Source organism: Crocuta crocuta, unplaced genomic scaffold (assembly GCF_008692635.1).
Source record: "Crocuta crocuta isolate KB4526 unplaced genomic scaffold, BGI_CrCroc_1.0 scaffold396, whole genome shotgun sequence".
Lineage (NCBI taxonomy): Eukaryota > Metazoa > Chordata > Mammalia > Carnivora > Hyaenidae > Crocuta > Crocuta crocuta.
The window spans coordinates 2,729,361-2,752,172 of NW_027533259.1; the positions used below are offsets into that span (position 1 = coordinate 2,729,361).

The 22,812-nt window shown below is 39.9% G+C and overlaps 1 protein-coding gene across 2 annotated transcripts in view; it reads left to right on the forward strand.

The window, feature by feature from the left end:
• RELN (reelin) overlaps positions 1–22,812 on the forward strand; it is a 527,959-nt gene that overhangs the window by 459,985 nt on the left and 45,162 nt on the right. For both annotated transcript variants that reach the window (XM_077746923.1, XM_077746922.1), the window contains exons 47-49: positions 12,300–12,440; positions 13,620–13,797; positions 22,276–22,469. In XM_077746923.1, the coding sequence (XP_077603049.1) occupies positions 12,300–12,440; positions 13,620–13,797; positions 22,276–22,469 (513 nt within the window). The remainder of the gene's footprint in view (positions 1–12,299; positions 12,441–13,619; positions 13,798–22,275; positions 22,470–22,812) is intronic.

Below are 22,812 nucleotides of genomic sequence, written 5' to 3' on the forward strand. Positions count from 1 at the left end.
GCAGAGAGAGAGGGAGACACAGAATCCAAAGCAGCCTCCAGGCTCTGAGCTGTCAGCACAGAGCCCAACACGGGGCTCAAACCCACAAACCATGAGATCATGACTTGAGCCGAAGTCAGATGTTCAACTGACTGAGCCACCCAGGCACTCCTTGAAATTTTATTTTAAACAGCATCTCGAGAATTACCACCTGGAGCACTCTTTTATATGAAAAACACTTATGAATGTGTCATTCGTTGAGTCTATAAGAAATAGTGGTGGCTTACTAACATTGCTCGGAAAGTGCTTTGAGTTACACAGAGAATTCATCTTGCCTGCTGGACAGTGTTCCCTGACACTCTCTCTTTTCACTATCCAAGGAGGTGCTAATCATAGGGAAGCTTTCAAATCTTGATAACAGGAGGGAATTCCTGTTCCCTCCAAGAAAAAAAAACGGTAATCAGTTGTTGCCATTAAGAAAGAAGCAAAGCAACCAGTGCAATTATGTGGAGCAGGAGTTACAGTTTGGGCTCATTATTGGTCTCTCGCCTCCCCACAAATGAAGAATGAATAAATCTTCCTAGCAAATGATCATAAAATTCAGCTATTCATCTAGGACATAACTTTTCTTGGTATTATCATAAATGAGACAGTTTCAGTTACTAACAGCCTGAGGCCCCTCTACAGTTGCTGGCTCAGAGGTACGAGACTATATTAACTGTCGGTAGAGTTGGCAGGTTTAAATGAGATACGTGAGATTTTGTTGCTCGTTAAAGGTATTGCCATGCATGAATTATTAAGGTGATCTTAATAAGTAAAATAGAAAAAAAAACCTCCATTAAGGCAGTAGTCTTTTAAGACTTTATGAATTCTGTGAATTATTACCCAGCTACTTGGTAGCATTTTGCAAATAAAAGACATTCTAAGATTTACTCCAGCTAGTGATTATACCCTTGACTCTTCTACTCAAGAAAGGTAATTATTCCTCATCTTTTAATCTATCTTCTAATTGTCTTTTGCACCTACCCATAAGAATTTGGCCCTTTCAAATGATAAGTTGAAGAATCTGATGAGCATCTATTTCCTCTTGTTATCATATTGAAAATATGCACTTTGCTTATTGTATTACCCTCAAAGTGGTCTTAAAGGTGACACTGCCTTATAATAAGGCCTTTTGGGTAATTCAAAAAGAAACGCACATGGATGGAGCCCAGGCCAGACCCACTTCTTATTGTGCTCTGCCCTATGCCGGAGATCATGAAAACAGTGTGCAGGCTCAGAACACTTTGTCTGAAACACAACTTAGTGTATCTATACTCTATCTACTCTTACAGCCAGCTACTTTTTAAATGTGGTATTTCCTTGTTTTGAGTTCAACTTACTGCCTCAACATTTGCGACATATTGAGACACCTATGTTTACTTTGTTCACTAGGATAGAATTGAGCTTGTAGCTCTTCACTGTAAACGAACATGATGCTGATGACAAAGCCATGTGCTCAGTAGGGCTGAGGAGAGACAATGTGCTGATGGTAGATTTGTCCACCCGTTCGCTTATCATAGGACCGCAAGGCTAGGATCCCAGTATTATTGGCACAGTGGTAGTTTTGAGTCAATTAGTTATCCACAAATTGGCATCAAACCATTACCCAAACTAGAATGGCCAGTAGTCATCAGTACTGATTATGCATTGACTTAGTCATTCATTAAACAAATATTTTTTGAAGTGTTTCTTTGGATGCCAGGTCTGTGTGAGAGGGGCGAACGTACCCCTGCCTCACCAAATTTTCAGTCCAGTGGGAGAGAGAAGTACTAACCAGAAAACAGCAGTAATCACAGAAGTAAATAAAAAATTCAACTGTGGTAACTGATGGTGGGCAGTTGCATGGTGCTGAGAGATGATATGTCCTAGGGAGATTTGCCTTTATCAGGAAAGTCAAGGAACACTTTCTGGAAGAAAGCATAATTGAAGTAAAAGATAAAGGATGGATAGGAGTTAACTAGGCGAGATGTTCCAGGAAAACAGCCTGTGATAGGAGGAAGCAGGCATATGTGGGACACTGAAAGAATGGATCAGATCTAGAGAGAGAGTGGAGTGAGATGGAGTCAGACCATGAAGAGCATTGTAGGTCGTACTGAAGATCTGGAGATAGTTACGTAGGTGCTTAAAAGCCTGCCAAGGTGCTCCAGGAATAGGGGAACAAGCTCAGATTTGCATCAGAAGAGCTTATTCTAACTGGAGAACAAATTGGGGAAGATAAGAGTAGCTGTAAGGAAACTCTTATAGAGGCAATGAGTGCTGGGAAGCTTGGAATAAGGTGCAGGAGACATGAATACAAGTGGAGAAATTCAAGAGAAATTGAAGTAATAAAATTAAGTTTAATGATGAAATGGACGTGGGAAGGTGAGGGAAGGGGCAACGTTAAAGATGACTCTGGTTTCTGAGTTGAACTGAATGGATGCTGGTACATTTCTCTGGGAAGGGGACACTGAGACTAAACACAAGAGACATCACACTCTGCTCCAGACATTTCTATGTTAAAACCTAAATCAGCTGCAATAGATAGAGTCATAGAATCATAGTTTCTATTACTCCCATATACACTGCTTAAGTTAGAGCTTACTGGAAGGAAAAATGAGTGGAAAGCATTGTGTTTTAGTGGAGAGTTCCAGTTTATCCCTGTGAGCTTGTAAGGTAGTCATTCCATGTCCCAAAGTTGCAGGTCTTCATGTGAAAAATGAAACTTTTTGCCATATAAAAATCTAATAAATGGGGTACCAGGGTGGCACAGTGGTTAAGCATATGATTCTTGATTTTGGCTCAGGTCACAGTTTGTGGACTCGAGCCCCATGTCAGGCTCTGAGCTGACAGCACAGAGCCTGCTTGAGGTTCTCTCTGTTCCTCTCTCTCTGCCCCTTCCTTTGCTCTCTTACTCTCTCAAAATAAATAAATAAACGTTTAAAAAATCTAATCAATTCACATGGATGAGTTTGGGACATTGTAAACATTTATAAAATGTAAATCATTTTTACATTGTATGAGTTAATAACATAATCACACTTGTTAACCATAGCACAAGTTTATTATCAGACTTTACCTTCAGTCAGACTAAGAAGTCTTCCCAAGCTCCCTTAACATAAGCAAACCCATGGTAATGGTAGGAAACTGTCTTACGTTCCTGCCCTGGAGGGGGTTACCATCTCATTGGAGAAAAATACACAACTTAAAAATAAAACATGCTGAATATAGCTGAGAGCTTCAGTGGTGAATGGGCTAGAAATGGGAGACAATGCTGAATGCTGGAGTTAGAGAGTGTTTCATGGAAGAGATGGGGCATGGCCTAAAAGGATGGCTAGGAATTAGGTGGGTAAGGAGAAGGACATTTCTAAATTGGGGAAATAAGGTGAACAAGGCACATGAGCCTGGCAAGAGCCCAGAAGTTACTGATGAAGGCAGCGAGCTCATATCTGGATGCTATGGAAAGTCGTCTGTTAGTGGAGTTGGCTTAACTACCACAGGCACTGAAGCAAGACAGAGGAGTGTAGACTTGTTGGAAAAATGAACTGTGGTGGGTTTCGAGCTGAGAATATTCTTCCAAGAAAAAAAAACAGTTGGGAGAATAGAGAGGCTCAAGTAAGAGAAAGCGGCAAAGGCATTGTGATATTGACTTACATGAAGTCCCAAGGGTCTGGGCTATGGCCAGCAAGACAGATATTTTCAGAACATTTCAAAGAAAGAATTGATAAAACTCACTAGATTCTTCTCCCTTGCACACATCAGGAGATGACTAAAGTTTGAAGCCGGAGAGAGTGGTGAAAAGAAGTGGGGAGAAGCGAAAGTTGATCCCAGGAGGAACAATGTGGCAAATTTAACCCAATGATCCCAAATTAAATGTGACGACTAGAAATACAAATGGAAACATCCATTTGACAGAAATACGAAGTTCAGAGCCCAAGGAAAGATAATAAAGTTTGGAGATATGAGCATAGAGGTGATAGGCAAAGCTGTAAAACCGAAGCAGCTCTCCATGGGAGAGCATTCAAAAGGGACAGAAAGGATCCTTAAATTTAATAGCAGATTCAGTGGAAATAGTTCTTAAAGGAACCGTGAGGGTATAGTCAAGGGAGTAGAAGAAGAATCAGAAGAACATGGTATCCAAGAGCAAGTAAAAATAAAATATCAAGTAGGAAGAGGTGGCCATCAGTGACACACTACATATAATGAAAAAAACAGTTTCACAATAAATTTGCTAGATTTTCCCATAAGCAGATAGTCGGTGACCTTCAAAAAAAGTTTCAGTAAGATATGGGAAATAAATACAGCTTGTCTGGCCCCAGAGCCCATGGGCTTAACCACTATATTATTTCTACATTTTTATTGCTTGCCTAAGAGGTACATTCCTAGAAGAAATAGGAAGGGAGAATTCAGGAGTTCTTGAGAGAGGCTGAAAAAGAAGGGAAGAGGCCAAAATCAATTTCCTAGCCCCTAATTTGAGTCTGCTTCCTCCTATTTACTAACCCCAGATCTAAAAATAACAGGTGGCTCAGGTAGCATGGGTTCTTGAAACATCACCTGAGAATGAGGGTGAGTCAACCGAAGGGCAGGTAACCAAATCTACTGAGAAAGGGGGCAGGGGGTGCTGCCACTGGAAGGCTCAGGTGTGACTTGGCTATTTTAAGTCACAGTTTGAATATGATCCATTCCCTCCTACCAGCCCTAATGACCTAGTGATACCACTGTATTTAAAGATTAACTGCCAGGTGGTTTTAGCCACAGCATGGACACTTCTTAATGTCTGCAGGAAGTTTACAGGGAAAGTGATAAGCACAAGAAGTGGTAAAAAGATTGTGGAAGGATTGGGATAATGGAATGGGGTTAGAGGAATCTCTACATGTTTGCAGGGAAACAGATTTAGGGAGGGAGGATATTTTTCAATGATAATCCCAACTATAACTGCAAAGAAAACATCTTATTCTAAGACAACCAAATAACCAAAGATAGTATTTTGGGGGTTTGTCATGGAGAAATATTCAAGAGAATTACAAGTTCGTTTTTTTAAAGGAGTGTTTTTTTTTTTAACTTGCCTTGATATTATTTATCTCCATTGTTACTTCCAGTTTTCCAGCATTTTCTGAAAGACTTTTTACATTCATTTTACTAAACATCTTGCTAAAAATTTTCAATCTGGTCAAGGAAGCCTTGGGCTTATCTTAACGTAACCATTTTCTCATGTATAATTTTGATACTTTGAACATCATTGCTGTTACTTTACCAAATTTCTCTTGGTCTTTCAGGACAACAGAACATAAAATAATTTTGTCTGGGGTGCCTGGGTAGGTTAGTTTGTTGACTGACTTCAGCTCAGGTCATGATCTCACAGTTTGTGGGTTCAAGCCCCACATCGGGCTCTGTGCTGAAGCCTGCTTCAGATTCTGTTTCCGTCTCTCTTCCCCTTCCCTGCTTGTGCTCTGTCTCTCTCAAAAATAAATAAATAGACATTAAAAAAATAATTTTGTCAGGTATAAACTGTGGTACTATTGATTTTCACATACTGAATATATTATTATTTTCATATGAAGACAAGTAAAATCTACTTCCATTTCCACTACAACAGAGAATAAAACTATTTACAGAAATTCTGCGCTCCAACTAAGCTTTCTCTGTTGTCATTCTTGTTGCCAAGTTTTATTAGAGAATTTGAGATTTGGCTGTACTTCGCCCATATTACTGTGTATTGTTTCTTAAGGTTGCTTTAACAATTAAATAGAAGTCATTCTTCTTTGAGAAGGTATTTTAAGAATTATAGGAAATTCCTTTTATTTGAAGGATGGCCCAAAGTCTCTTATGCTCTCAGTAGGCCTACTCAGAACACTGTAGTTGTTATTATCATTACTAATTATGATTCTCAGCAAAAATAATAAATCCTTGTTTTACCAAATAATAGGATAGGAATTTTCGTTTCTTTGTAATCCTCAAATCAAAATTTTACTGTGAGTTTGAAGGGACCACAGATTATTTTTGGCTCACATTTATCTATTTAAAACATATGAAACTTAAGAAAATAGCAAACTATACTTCAATAGAATCATCACCGAGCTTCAACTATTATTCAACTATTACTGACTTACGAGCAACCTTATTTTTTCAATAGCACCACTCCTGCCCCTCAATTCTGAAGCAATTCCCAGACATATCATTTCAACTGTAAATATTTTAGTATGTATCTCTAAAAGAGAACTTAAAAAATGTAACTACAATATCATTACCACACCTAAAAATCAATGACAGCTTCTTATTCAATATTTACTTAATACTCAGTATTCAAATGTCCCTGTTTGTCTCATGAAACATATCATTTTTTTCAAATTAGGATACAAATAATATAATTGGCTGCCATCTCTCTTAAATATTCTTTAACCTTGAAGTCTCTCTGTTTACCTTTTAAGATGAGGACTAAGACACAGAAAACTTATATGATTTTCCCCACAGATGCACAGTGGCTGAGCCAGGATTTTACCAAAGTTCTCCATTTGTTCTGTCAAGGAAGAAAAAAAGGCCATGTGGGTGGCTTGTTGAAATTCTTCTATTACTAACTCTGTAATGTGCTTTCCACGCTAGTTCCAGAGCGATATCATGAAGGATCTAGGTCACCTTATAAGAATACCTTTATCACATTTGTTTGGGGTCATAACCTGTGGTCTAAATACTTTATCCTCTCATTCAAACCCCAGTGTATTATAAGAAACTTAGAAGAAAATAATATTGAATGACAATACACATTATTTCATGGACAGATTAATGTTACCTAAAACTCCCAAAATGTTATAGTCATTTAGCATCCTACAAATTCCTGGTGTTAATTATAATCACCAAGGGAATTTTCTACTAAAAGATCTGGGATGCCTAAATGAAGTGCCCCAGCTAGCTGCCAGTCAGTGGTCTTCCAGCCTTTACCTGGCATTCAAGACAATCAGGGTTCTCGGTAACACATCATCTCCAGCAGGAGATGAAGGTTGTAGATCCAGTTCTAAACACAGTCCTTACACCTATGAAATGAGTCAGTTGTATAAAACATTTTCTAAGAGTCATCCTCTCATTTCCATGCCCAAAATTCAATTTCCTCCTTTTGGTCATAGTTCAGTGGACCTTCATGAGGACCTCCCCCAAAGCTGGGTCTTCATGCCCCCTGGCAGATGGCCAACCCCTTGAGAGCCCCTCGCCATAAGTAACTCATTCACATTCCTGGTACCAAAGTTCAGACCTCCTTTCTAGAGCCTGCTTTTTCTCTAACTCTTACCTGTAGGTCATGGGCTGTGACCCATGGGTCCACTCTCTTCAGTTGAGCTGATCTATGCTTCCTCCCAGGTATATACCTACAAGTGGAATTGCTAGGTCATATGGTGACTCCATGTTCAACATTTTGAGAAATGGACAACCTGTTTTCCACAGCAGCCACACCATTTTACATTCCCACTGGCAGTGTATAGAGGTTCAGATTTCTCCACATCCTTGCCAACACTGGTTATTGGCAAGTCTTTTTTTTTTTAATCATAGCTGTCCTCGGGGATATGAAGTTGTATTTCATTTTGGTTTTGATTTGCATTTCTCTATTGTCTAACGATGTTGAACATCTTTTCACATGCCTATAAGCCATTTATATATCTCCCCTGGAATATTCTGCTTTTATCTAATAGAGAAAAATAGGCTAATAGAGGAAATTTTTTTCCAACATAAAGACAGGGCTTTGGCTACCAAGGGAAATACAGGACACATTTTGAAATGGGGCATTGCAAAGCTTTTAACTAAACAGGGAGGGCCAGGGGTTTCCGCTATGACATTAACCTGCAGAAGTCAATATATATAGACTTGTGTGCACATACAGCAACAATATACACAGCCTTCCATAGCTAAACAGCTGTCCATATTTAGGAGTAATGGTAGGGATAGGATTATTTTGTATAGGTTGAGATGGTTTTGAAGGGTTTCCTCATTGAGAATACATTGTAATAGTAAACCAAGAGATTCTTGCCCTCTCTCAGTTTTGTGAGTGCATCAGTGTGACCTAGCTAGTGCACTGGGCTTTGACTTCTACACTGGTAGGATAAGAGGGTTGGCTATATTTACTTGTCCTGAATATTTCATGTATCACTGAGAGTAAAGGAAACATTAAGCAAGAGTGAAAAGGTTTTTTTAAAAATTCCCTATGGTTCATATCAATGGGGTTTTTCCTCCTGATGATGATAATGACAATGAAAACGTCATAGGTAGACAGAGTGGTCTTAAGGAAACGAGCAGATACAGAGACTCCAAAATGTGAGTAGAAACCTATTAAAACGTGTGGAGACAGTGTGGGGAAAGATTCCTGGGGTGAGCAGTGATGGAAACCATGCTATTGACAGTAACATTTTTTAACTTCATAGCAGTGGATGTTCAATTATTAAACAACACTTAAAGAGCACTTACTATGTGCAGTATAGATGCAGGAAATGATATAAATTCAGAAAAGCAGCAAGGGGAGACATTTCAAGGATATGGAAAAGGAGAAATATGCTCTGGGGCCATTTCCCCCCAACACCAAGAAGCAGCAGCTGGTGGTGGCCGTCATTATAAAGAAGCTTCAGGAAAATGATGACGCCTGCCGAGGGACTTCACCAAGACACTCACAGGTCTTGGTAAACATGAGCTAATTAATTTTCACAACACCCTTGTGAGGTGGGAAGTAACATTTTCCTAGTTTTACAGATGGGGAAGTGTCAGCACATAAACATAAATGATTTGGTCCCTTTACATAGTGAAGTTGTGACAGGGCTGGGAATAAGAAGTCCTGGAAATACAACTTCCATACCTTCATTTTTAACTTCTATTCCAATTCATCCCCTTAGTGAAAGTGTTTCCTTTTCCTATAAAATAATATTGGATAATGTATTGACCCCAGCTTTATGGATATGTAATTACTAAGTGCAGTTATTCCCAAGAATATAAAATCATCACGTTTGAGACAGGACCTTAAAAGTCCCCTAAGTTAACCCCTCATTGTTTATGTTAAGTTATTCGCCATGGACATAGGATTTACTAGTACCAGAGTACAGATTAGTGCCCTTCAGTATCTTTACTCTTGGTGGCCAACTTCAGTTTTAGTACATTCTACACTTGGTCTCCCACTGTTTCCTTTTCTGTGGAATGCCACAGAGTTGTACAAACTGAACATGTCATGGTTGGAAGTCCCCATAAAAGCTGTCAACCCCAACAATGCATTTGCCTCTTAAATCTTCTGTACAGTCTCTCTGTTAAGTGGCTGCCCAGACTGTGATTAAACACAACCAGTGTTCAGAAAACCACCACCTGCTAGGCAGCTCATGCCACCTCTCAACTGCCTGGGAGTTCCTATCCTCCTTTGACAGCCGTCAAATCACTGCCCCTTCCACAGCTGACCCCCAGTCCCTGCCTACCCACCTACAAGACGTCTCTTATTTTTATTCTTCCTGGCCATCTTGATTGCTGTCAACTTACTATTCTTCCAGGAAACATTTATGGAGCCCCATCTATAGGCGTCACCAACCATAAAAGATAAATAACGAGAATAATCCAACAGAGGAAACTATACATAAATAATCTCTCTTTTTAAAAAAAATTTTAATGTTTATTTTTGAGAGAGAGAGAAAGAGGGTTAGTGGGGGAGGGACAGAGAGAGAGGGAGACACAGAATCCAAAGCAGGCTCTAGGCTCCAAGCTGTCAGCACAGAGCCCAATGCAGAGCTTGAACTTATGAGCCATGAGATCATGACCTTAGCTGAAGTTGAACAGTTAACTGACTGAGCCACCCAGGTGCCTCCATAAATAAGCACTTTTAATAAAAAAGTAATAAAGGCTTTGATGGAGCTTTATAAAACATTAGCAGAACAAAGATTACTTGCCTACCCCTCTATAAGCACTAGAGACACAAAACAATATTCTCTGAAGAATAGAGATATTTCCTGCCCCTCAGAAGTTTGTAGTCTGAAATAAAGGATAAGAGTGTAAGTGTTGACTTGTTATTAGAATCCAAGTAACGATGGGGCACCTGGGTGGCTCAGTCAGTTAAGCATCTGACTCTTGATTTCAGCTCAGGTCATAATCTCATGGTTTGTGAGTTCGAGCCCAATGTTGGGCTCTCCGCTGGTGGTGCAGAGCCTGCTAGGGATTCTCTCTCTCCCTTTCTGTCTGTCCCTCCCTGGTTTGTGTGCTCTCTTTCAATCTCTCTCTCTCTCAAAAATAAATAAATAAACTTAAAAAAATTTTTTTAAAGAATCCAAGTAATGATGTGCTGTGTAAATATGATATTCCACTGTGCTATTTGTAAATGTTGCGGCATGTGAACAGGTGTAAACATTAGTAAATGTCATTGTTAAGCATTAACTAAACAGCACAGCCACTGATGTGCACAACCTCAGGGAGGCATCTTCCCACTGCTTCCTATGAGAATGGTGGACCCTGGATACCAACTCTTTGCACCTATAGAGCACCTACTAAGTGCTAGGCACTGTGCACTGAAGGGATAATGTTGAAACAAAGGGAATAATGCTGCTCCCTGGTAACTTACACTTTTGAGGAGGAAGCAGACATTCAAGAAATACATATGCAAATAAATATAAATATATGACTATAATTGTGATAATAAGTACGGTAAAAGGAAAAGAACAGCTTGCTTTGGAATAAACATGATTTTTAAAGGGATCTGAAAGAGAATTTCTCTGAGTGCATCCAAGACCTGAAGGACACATAAAGGGGAACCAGGCAGAGAGAGGAAGAACGTGCAGGCGGAAGGTGGGACAAAGTGTCTTGAGCTCTGGGAACTGAGAGAAGGAACAGTGCTCCACAGTGAGTAGCCAGGATGCAGGGCTTGAGGATGGGGCCCAGCTCAGGCAGCACCTCATGGACCAAGGCGGATTCTGAGGTTGAAGTTAAATGCCATAGAAGTGATAGGAGGATGTTAGGTAGCCTGCTGGGAGCTTAGGAGCAAGAAGTATAATGGAAAAAAAATCAGTTAGTGCATAGATGTTCCATAAGCAAATATCAAACCGAACTATGCATTTTCAGAATGGAGATTTTAGTGCTGGTCTGTATCTTCTCTATTTTCTCAACCTAATGCATATGTTTTCAATTAGAAAATACACAGTCCTTGCTGGTATTTGGTCTTTTGTCCTACTTGAAACAAATAGCTCTCAGTCAAGTGATTAACAGTCTCTTAATGATAAAAGTATATGAATCCGTAAAACAAAACTTGCTTTGGCAAGTGTTTTCGTCTCCGGGTCTCTGAATGTTCACAGTCCCTTGAGCCTTGGGCACTGTTTGGATTTACCGCCATCTAGTGTCTCTGAAAACATAAGTTTATTTGTGCTTCGGAACAGAACACTTCCCAAAACCGTGCAAATGAGCAAATGTACTTCTGCTTTTGATTTTATTTATATTGCATTTGAACGAATATAAAATAAGTCTGGCCTTCTTACCCTCTCTCTTTTCTCTATCCACTTATCTAGGGTTTCGTTGCTGTCTCTTAAGACTTTCATTGTTGAGGGGCGCCTGGGTGGCTTAGTCGGTTAAGCGTCCGACTTTCGCTTAGGTCATGATCTCGAGGTTCGTGGGTTCGCGCCCCGCGTCGGGCTCTGTGCTGACTGCCGGCTCAGAGCCTGGAGCCTGTTTCAATCTGTGACTCCCTCTCTCACTGACCCTCCCCTGCTCACGCTGTCTCCCTCTCTCTCCTAGAAATAAATAAAACATTAAAAAAAAATTTAAAAAGACTTTCATTGTTGAGAATTCCTCACGAATGCTGTATGAGGTGGCCCAGTAGACCTACTGCACAAAAGTGTCTGGTCTTACGGAGCACATAGGAGTTGAAGTTGAGCCCACATGCTACTTTCCAAGTCAAATGCTGGAGAGTATAGGATGCTCAAGGACAGGCATCTTTCGCTGATTTGCTAATATAACTTAGCAGCAGTCCTGGTATTATTCCACAGTGGTTTCCACACAAAATTCAGGGCTTGCTGTTCCACCTGAGGCTACTGGTTAGGATTAGTTTTAGTTTCTGTTTTAGTCTGTTTTTACAAGGCTCAGAAAGATCCTCAGCTCAAAATATACTCTTAAGCTATTTCGGTTCAGTGTGGTTTCATGTTGTTAATCAGAGTTTTGCAGAGACTGTTGCAATAATGAACTCTTTTTATGAGAACACGAGTTAGGGGTGTACATGTATTTTTGATACACCCTTCCATGCACTTGCTCAAATACTCCAGGACACATTTTCTTTTCCACCACATCCTTCATTATAATTCTCTTTTTCTTCAAAGGTCTCAAGCCACTCGTTTCCGATGGCATCAACCAGCTCCTTTTGACAAGCAGCAGACATGGGCAATAGATAATGTCTATATCGGGGATGGCTGCATAGATATGTGCAGCGGCCATGGAAGGTGCATCCAAGGAAACTGTGTGTAAGTAAGCTTTTTTTTCCCTTCCTTCCATAGGAAGTTCCTGACTCACATTCCAGCCTGGAGATTTTTCTGAAACTGAATTTTTAATCACTCCAAAGCTGCCTTCAGTTATACATTTTTCTTGAAATCTGATACTGAGCTAACTATGAATTTGTGGACATGATACCTTCATTCTTGCTTAGAGATTAGGAACTGAACAATAGCTATCTTGTCCAGAGAAAGGTGAATTATGATTGACTAAATTTTATTTCCCTCTGTGTTCCTGTGGCACACCTGAGACCTGAAAAGGACAGAAGAGGTTCGACTGAAAATTCTATTTCATAAGTATTTTTCTCACTTAGGTCTGAGTATATTTAATGATGTGCACGACTTGTGGTCAAATTGGTATTCCCGTAAGAAAGTTTTTAAATGCCTGCTCAATCCACCACGTGTGTTTGATGGGGAAGCCTAGTATTTTACTCTTAGAGACCTGTAGCATCCTTGGAAGGATCTAAATAAACTGTGTGTGTGGGTGTGTGTGTGTGTGTGTGTGTGTGTTTTATAAACTATATGTTGGGTTTTCAAAGATTTTGCTATTTAATAGCATAATAGGAATGAAGATGCCAGTAGAGAATTTATACTCCCTTCTCCATTAATCTGCATGCCTGGGAGGTCTTTCCATTGATTAATGATTCCCCAGAGCCTCCAGTCCTATATTCATATTCCTCCCACATTGAACAGGGAGGGAGGTCAGTCCTTTGGGCAGAGATGACAGATGCTACCCAGAGTACCTTCTGCTGTTTGGAACACCACATCTTGGATTCCTAATTGGCCCAAAGCCTCTTTACAAACACCAATTTCATAAGGAATTTGGACCGACCAGTTCAGTGTGGCAGCCACAATTATTTTTTAGAGCTGTATCATGTAGGTACAGGGCTTTAGTAAATTCTTTGAAGTTGGTTCTTTCTCTGTAAACCCAAGTCATTACTTTAGGTATGCCTAGAGACAGTTAATTCACAGATTATTTCTAACCTAATGCACTGTTCAAGAGAGCAGGTGAATTCTGGAAAGTTCTGTGAAGATAAGTAACCTTTCATCATCCTGCACTAGGAATAGCCATTGGCTTCACTAATTTGAGAACTCAATTGTGGAGGTTTTGTTTCATGTTGACTTTTCCTTTCTCTTTGTCCACACACCCAGCTGTGATGAGCAGTGGGGTGGGCTGTACTGTGATGAGCCCGAGACCTCCCTTCCAACCCAGCTCAAAGACAACTTCAATCGAGCTCCTTCCACCCAGAACTGGTTGACTGTGAACGGAGGGAAACTAAGTACCGTGTGTGGCGCAGTGGCTTCGGGAATGGCTCTCCATTTCAGCGGAGTGAGTGTTTGGCTCCTGGTTATTCGTTTCTACATCCTCTGAGTTTTCCCCCAGAAGAACCGAGTCTCTTTTTAAATTTTAATTGGCAAATCAAGATCCAGCATTAGACCCTCTCAATGCACAACTCTGATGAGAACTCGCAACATTGTACAAATCAGAAAATACTATTTCTAACATTTTCCTATCACAAATCAGCTGAGACCATTTAATTATGCAGGGTAGTGTCAGCACAAGGCATATTTAAGTACACATTCAAAAAAAGACTTCAGTGAATTTTCATCTTGGGAGAGAGAGCTTGCACAATATGTGAGGATCTTCCATCTGGATGATGCTCTAATTGAAAACTCAGCTTGAAACAGATTTGGGATTTAAGGAGCCAAAGTCAGGAAAATAAACTTCAGCATTTCCTGAATTTATTAACAACAATTAATTCTTTCAGTTAGCCAAGAAAGAATAATTATCAGTAATGTCTACACATTTTTTTCAAAATCTTGTATAATTTTATTCTTTTTTTCTTTTTTTCCCTTTAAATAGTTTATTGTCAAGTTGGTTTCCATATAACACCCAGTGCTCATCCCCCACAACTGCCCTCCTCCATGCCCATCACCCCCCTTCCCCTCTCCCTCACCCCATCAGCCCTCAGTTTGTTCTCAGCATTCAAGAGTCTCTGATGGTTTGCCTCCCTCCCTCTCCCTAACTATTTTTCCCCTTCTACTCACCCGTGGTCCTCCGTTAAGTTCCTCCTAATCCACCTCTGCGTGAAGACATATGATATCTGTCCTTCTCTGCCTGACTTATCTCACTCAGCATAACACCCTCAAGGTCCATCCATGTTGCTACTAATGGCCAGATTTCATTCTTTCTCATTGCCATATAGTATTCCATTGTATAGATAAACTATATCTTCTTGATCCATTCATCAGTTGATGGACACTTAGGCTCTTTCCATATACTGGCTGTTGTTGAGAATGCTGCTATGAACATTGGGGTATATGTGCCCCTATGCCTGAGCACCCCTGATCCCTTCGGTAAATTCCTAGCAGTGCTATTGCTGGGTGATGGGGAAGTTCTATTGTTAATTTTGTGAGGAACCTCCACACTGTTTTCCAGAGGGGCTGCACCACTTTACATTACCACCAGCAGTGTAGGAGGGTGCCCGTTTCTCCACCTCCTCGCCAGCATCTAGAGTTCTCTGATTTGTTCATTTTAGCCACTCTGACTGGCGTGAGGTGGTATCTCAGTGTGGTTTTGATTTGTATTTCCCTGATGAGGGACACTAGAGTTTTGGTGGTTTCCTGTCTCATAGTCAGGCCCTTCATCCATTTTGAGTTTATTTTTGTGTACGGTTTGAGAAAGTGATCTAGTTCCATTCTTCTGCATGTTGCTGTCCAGTTCTCCCAGTACCATCTGTTCAAGAGGCTGTCTTTTTTCCATTGGATACTCTTTCCTGCTTTGACAAAGCTTAGTTGGCCATACATTTGTGGGTCCAATTCTGAGTTCTCTATTCTATTCCATTGGTCTATGTGTCTGTTTTTGTGCCAATACCATACTATCTTGATGATGACAGCTTTGTAGTAGAGGCTAAAGTCTTGGATGGGGATGCCTCCCATTTTGGTTTTCTTCTTCAGTATTACTTTGGGCTATTTGGGGTCTTTTGTGGTTCCATACAGATTTTAGGATAGTTTGTTCTAGCTTCGAGAAGAATGCTGGTGCAGTTTTGATTGGGATTGCATTGAAGGTGTAGATTGCTTTGGGTAGTAATGACATTTTAACAATATTTATTCTTTGGATCCATGAGGGTGAAATGTTTTTCCATTTCTTTGTGTCTTCTTCAATTTCCTTCATAAGTTTTCTGTAGTTTTATCATACAGATCTCCTATATGTTTGGTTAGGTTTATTCCTAGGTATTTTATGGTCTTTTTGTGCAATTATGAATGGGATCCATTTCTTGGTTTCTCTTTCTGTTGCTTCATTATTGGTGTATAAAAATGCAACTGATTTCTGTATGTTGATTTTGTACCCTGCAACTTTGCTGAATTCTTGGATCAGTTCTATTAGGCTTCTGATGGAGTCTGTTGGGTTTTCTATGTAGAGGATCATGTCGTCTGCAAAAAGTGGAAGTTTGACTTCTTCTTTGCCAATTGCAATGCCTTTTATTTCCTTTTGTTGTCTGATGGGTGAGGCTAGGCCTTTCAACACTATGTTAACAACAGTGGTGAGAGTGGACATCCCTGTCGTGTTGCTGATCTGAGGCGGAAAGCTCTCAGTTTTTCCCCATTAAGAATGATATTCGCTGTGGCCTTTTCATAAATGGCTTTTATGATGTTTAAATAAATTCCTTCTATCCCGACTTTCTCGAGGGTTTTTACTAAGAAAGGATGCTATATGTTGTCAAATGCTTTTTCTGCATCTATCGACAGGATCATATGGTTCTTATCTTTTCTTTTGTTAATGTGATGTATCACATTGACTGATTTGCAAATATTGAACCAGTCCTGCATCCCAGGAATGAATCCCACTTGGTCATGGTGAATATTTCTTTTTATATGCTGTTAAATTTGATTTGCTACTATCTTGTTGAGAATTTTTGCATCCATATTCATCAGGGATATTGGCATGTAGTTTTCTTTTTTTGCTGGATCTCTGTCTGGTTTGGGAATAAAGTTATGCTGACTTCCTAGAATGAGTCCGGAAGTTTTCCTTCCATTTCTATTTTTGGAACAGCTTGAGAAGGATAGGAATTAGCTCTGTTTTATTTATTTATTTTTTAATGTTTATTTATTTTTGAGACAGAGGAAGACAGAACATGAGCATGGGAGAGGCAGAGAGAGAGGGAGACACAGAATCTGAAACGGGCTCCAGGCTCTGAGCTGCCAGCACAGAACATGATGCGGTACTTGAACCCACGAACCGTGAGGTCATGACCTGAGCCGAAGTCAGACACTTAACCGACTGACCACGCAGGCGCCCCAAATTACCTCTGTTTTAAATGTCTGGTAGAATTCCGTAGGGAAGGCATATGGTTCAGGGCTCTTATTTATTGGGAAATTCTTGATAACCGATTCAATTTCTTTACTAGTTATGGATCTGTTCAGATTTTCATCTCTTCCCATGTGAATTTAGGTAGTGCGTGTGTGCTTAGGAATTTGTCCATTTCTTCTAGGTTGTCCAGTTTGTTGGCATGTAATTTTTCATAGTATTCCCTGATAATTGCTTGTATTTCTGAGAGATTGGTTGTAATAAGTCCATTTTCATTCATGATTTTGTCTATTTGGGTGCCCTCTCTTTTCTTTTTGAGAAGGTTTGTCGATTTTGTTTATTTTTTCAAAAAGCCAACTCTTGGTTTCATTGATCTGTTCAACTGTTTTTTTGAATTCTATATTGTTTGTTTCTGCCATGATTTTTATTATTTCTCTTCTTCTTTTGGGTTTGGGATGCTCTTGTTGCTCTCCCTCTAGTTCCTTTAGGTGCGCTGTTAGACTTTGTACTTTCACTTTTTCTAATTTCTTGAAATAGGCCTGGAGTGCAGCCTTAGGACTGCCTTTGCCGCATCCCATAGAGTTTGGATTGTTGTATTGTCATTTTCATTTGTTCCCATATATTTTTTAGTTTCTTCTCTAATTGCCTGATTGGCCCATTCGTTCTTTAGTAAGGTGTTCTTTAACCTCCATGTTTTTGGAGGTTTTCTAGACTTTTTCCTGTGGTTGATTTCAAGTTTCATAGCATTGTGATCTGAAAGTGTGCATGGTATGACCTCAATTCTTTTATATTTATTGAGGGCTTCTTTATGTCCCAGTATATGAGCTATCTTGGAGAATGTGCCATGTACACTTGAGAAGAAAGTGAATTCCATGGCCTCAGGATGTCGAGTTCTAAATATATCTGTCAAATCCATCTGATCCAATGTGTCATTCAAGTCCATTGTTTCTTTAGTGCTTTTCTGTCTACTTAATCTATCCATTGCTGTATATGGAGTATTAAAGTCCTCTGCTATTAGCACATTCTTGTCCAAAAGACTGTTTCTGTTTTTGATTATTTGTTTTATATATATGGGTGCTCCTGTATTCAGTGCGTAGACATTTATAATTGTTAGCTCTTCTTGATGGATAGACCCTGTAATTATTATATAATGCCCTTCTTCATCCCTTGTTACTACCTTTACTTTAAAGTCCAGTTTGTCTAATGTAAGTATAGCTATTCTAGCTTTCTTTTGACTTCCAGTAGCATGATATATATTTCTCCACCCCCTTACTTTCAATCTGAAGGTGTCCTCAGGTCTAAAATGAGTTTCTTATAGAAAGCAAATAGATGGATTTTGTTTTTTATCTATTCTGCTACCCTGTGTTTTTTGGTTGGAGCATTTAGTCCATTTACATTCAGTGTTATTATTGAAAAATATGGGGTTAGAAATCATTGTGTTCTTTGTAGGATTCATGTTTGTGGTGTGTCTCTGGTACCTTGTGTTCTTTGCAACATTTTCCTCATAGAATCCCCCTCAGGATTTCTTCTAGGGCTGGTTTAGTGGTGACAAATTCTTTCAATTTTTGTTTATTTGGAAAGACTTTTATCTCTCCTTCTATTCTGAATGACACGTTTGCTGGATAGAGGATTCTTGGCTGCATATTTTTTCTGTTCATCACATTGAAGATTTCCTGCCATTCCTTTCTGGCCTGTCAAGTTTCAGTAGATAGGTCTGTCACCACTCTGATAGGTTTCCCTTTGTATGTTAGGGCCCTTTTATCCTTAGTTACTTTCAGAATTCTCTCTTTGTCCTTGTATTTTGCCAGTTTCACACTATGATATGTCGTGCAGAAGTTCGATTCAAGTTACATCTGAGGGGAGTTCTCTGTGCCTCTTGGATTTCAACATCTGTTTCCTTCCCCATATTGGGGAAGTTCTCTGCTGTAATTTGTTCAAGGAATCCTTCTGCGCCTTTCCCTCTTTATTCCTCTTCTGGAATTCCTATGATACAGATATTGTTCTGTTTGATTGTATCGCTCAGCTCTCGACTCTCCTTTTGTGTTCTTGGATCAGTTTATCTCTCTTTTTCTTGGCTTCCTCTTTTTCTATAGTTGTGTCTTCTAATTCACCTATTCTCCTTTCTGCCTCTTCAATCCGTGCATTGGACACTTCCATTTTATTATGCATCTCATTTATAGCATTTTTTAATTCATCACAACTATTTGTAAGCTCTGTAGTCGTTGTAGCAGTAGTTTATCTGATGTCTTCCATGCCTTTTTCAAGCCTAGCAATTAATTTTATGACCATTGTTCTAAATTCTTGTTCAGTTATGTTGCTTATATCTGTTTTGAGCAGGTCTTTAGCTGTCATTTCTTCCTGTAATTTCTTTAGAGGAGAGTTCTTCTATTTCATCATTTTGTTTAGCTTTCTGTCTCTTGTTAGTTTTAAAATTTTGTTATGCGCTCTGCACCTGCAAGTACTGCTGTAGTAAAGGAGGCTCTTTGACTGTCCAGGGGCCTGTCCGTTCAGGAAGTGTTCTTTGAATGGTGTCTCTTGGTCTCTCTTGTTGAGACTTTGGTTATTATATTTCCCTACTCGTAGTGGCATTTGGGACTCTCCACCAATTGTACTTTGGTTTGTTTCTTGAGGTAGCCCTGGAAAAGAAAACAGACAGACAAGCACACCGGGAACAAAGGCACACAAACACACAGACAAATCCAACAAATACACAAACCAAAAGGGAAAAAGAAAAAGAAAAGAAAAAAGAAGGGAAAAAAAGAGGAAAGTGGAAAAACAAATAATAAAAATTAAAATAGAAGAAAGGAAAAGAAAAAAGAAAAAAACCCAATAGACAAAGGACAGTCTAAAAACATAAAACCAGAATTCCCAGCTACAAATAAAGAGCCGGGTGTATGCAGTGCTGATGGAAGAGCATATACAAAGAGAGAAATGACTGGGTGAGAAGGAAGCGAAATTGGAAGAGAAATGACCGGGTAGAGAGACTAAGAGGCTTAATTCAGAGAGAGAAAGAAGAGAATATGGTAAGAAGCAAGGAGAAAGAAACAAAGATAATGTTACTCAGAGAAACTATATAGTATGATTACTCTAGAGAGAGAGAGATACAAAGGTAGCAGTGGAGGTGTTGAATATACATCTAGAGAATGGATTAAATGTGACTGTTTAAGCAAACCAATGACCAGAGTGCCCAGTCCAGCAGAGGGGAGGGATATGAATGAGACAAGGGAAAATATATCTGCATAGTAAGAACTGATCTAGAATTAATCACAGCAGTACATCCATGTTGGTCTTGCCCCAGGCTCCAATAAAAGGTGGGGGGAAAAAAAGCAGCTTTCTATCAAGGATGGGGGTGGTTCGGTGCAGGCAGGTCTTAGCCTCCACTGCGACCCACAGGCGCTCCCTGAGGTCTCGCCTTGGTGCTTGTGGGGAGAAAAAATGGCAGCGCCCCAGTCCCTTCTGGAACCAAGCATTGCAAATCACTCTTTTGGGTCCAATCTCCCTGTGCCACGGGTGTAGCCAAAGTGGGTCATGTTCTATGTCCCTAGCCACGCCTCGTTTCCAGATCTTAGTCTGCGCACTTTATTGATGCCACCCGAAATATAAACCCGCAGGCTGAGTCCTTCTGAGCAGTTTCAAGCCTGCCGCTTCCCCACTGGGGATCGAGTCCAGCCGGGAGAGCGGTGGAGTGGCTTCAGGCTGCGCCTCTTCCCCTCTGGATTGAGCTGGAAAGCAGAGGAGCAGTTTCTCCTGGCGCCGTCTGGGACTGGGTCACCAGCTCAAAGTTAGCACCAGAGCTGGGAACCAGACTGCTCTCTGTCCCAAGCTGAGGTTTTTCTCTTCTCCAGGGACAGTTCTTTGAGCAGTTGCAGCCACTCTTTCTTTTCCCCTTGACTCACTGCAGCTCTCCACAAAGGGGGCTACCTTCTCTCCCTCCATGTCTTCGGTTCCAGCCCATTTTTATCTTCCCCGGTTCACACTCATGCACCTATAAGGTTGTTTTCTCAGTGGAGTCTGTCTCCTTTTCCTCCCAAACTCCTGCGGTTCGGTAAGGGTTCCTATGGCTTCATGCCTTCTCCGTCCAAGAGATGGGGGTGAGTGAAATGTATGGAGCTCCCTACTTCTCCACCATCTTGCCCCTTCCCCTAACTACATAATTTTATTTATAGCAGATTATTTTGTGAATGACAACAGCAATAGTAGAAAATTTCTTTGAGAAATTTTATAGTCATTCTACCTTGCTGCCAGAGATGATTTGTATAAAAATAGAATTTCTTTAATACAATAACTAAAAACCCTTCGAAAGCAATTTAATTTTAAAAAATTACAAATTCACTGTCAGGTCTTTATTTCCCTACCACTTCCTACCTTAGAATTTGCATTTGTGCCAATAAAGTGTTTTATTTATATTCAATGTTGCTGGGTTGTTGTTTTTTTTTTTTTTTGATGTTTATTTTTGAGAGAGACAGAGTGTGAGCAGTGGAGGGGCAGAGAGAGAGGGAGACACAGAATCCAAAGCAGGCTGCAGGCTCTGAGCTGTCAGCACAGACCCCGACGTGAGGCTTGAAACCACAAACCATGAGATCATGACCTGAGCCAAGGTCAGATGCTTCACCAACTGAGCCCCTATATTCAGTGTTTTAGCCAAGAGTAACAATATAGGATCTCTATGATCCTTAACGCTGGGTAAGAATGAGTGTTGGCAAAACTCTTCTTGGCTTAAATAGAACTCCAAGAGGCTTAGTTTCCCTCATGTGTTCAACTAAGAGACATCTGCCTATCTATATGAATGAATTAACATAGATGACACTAAAATCAGCCAGAAAAGTTTAAATAAAAATGATTGCAACTATTACTTCTAATTATAGTTAAATTATATGAAATTCTCAGAGGTAGTCATTGTTAAATTTCATATTACAATAATCATCTCAGCAATGTTATTTTACTGGGGGGCCTGGATAGCTCAGTTGGTTAAGTGTCCTACTCTTGATTTCAGCTCAGGTCATGATCTCACAGTTCACAGCACACTTTGCACCGAGGGCAGAGCCTTTTTGGGATTTTCTCTCTCTCTCTCTCTCTCTCTCTCTGCCCCTCCTCTGCTCGTTCTCTCTCTCTCAAAATAAATAAACATTTTTAAATGCTAATTTATTAATAGCTGCTACGTTTTGAAAAACTTAAAAATGCCTATGAATACCTGGAAATAGTTTAGTAAAGACAGAATAATTACTTTAATTTCAACTCTCATATTGCCAATGAGAAAATATCCTTTGTAAGTAAGTTCTAATCCTGAAATTTCAAAGTTTAGCAAGTATTTGCTGAGTACCTACTGTGTGCTAGAGGCCATGCTGGGAACTAGGGTAACAGGAGAGATGATACAAAAATTAGTGTTACAATGCCATGTGACTTGTATTACAAAAGAAATATAAAAAGGATGGAAGCCAGAGAAAACTTAAGCTGCAGTTATGATTCTTTATCATTGTTGGATTCTGTTTCTTTCCTTAGGGTTGTAGTCGACTGTTAGTCACTGTGGATCTAAACCTCACTAATGCTGAGTTTATCCAGTTTTACTTCATGTACGGATGCTTGATTACACCAAATAACCGTAACCAAGGTGTTCTTCTGGAATATTCTGTCAATGGAGGCATCACCTGGAACCTGCTAATGGAGATTTTTTATGACCAATACAGTAAACCTGGGTTTGTATTCTATTATATCTTTAATAACTAGTATATCAAGCAATGATGCTTGTTAAGGCCTGCCAGCAGTAAGTCAGCAGGGGCTGCAGGGGGCCTGAACTGTACCCACTGGTAGAAGATGCTTCTGTGAGATGCCTGGGTGGTTCATGAGTTCAGGCCCTACATTGGTCTCTGTACTGACAGCACGAAGCCTGCTTGGGATTCTCTCACCTTCTCTCTCTGTCCCTTCCCTGCTCACATACTCTCTCTTTCTCAAAATAAATAAATAAACTTTAAAAATTTTTAAATAAAAAAAAGATGCTTTGAAACTGACATGAAGATAAGGTTTCTGAGCTGGATTCAG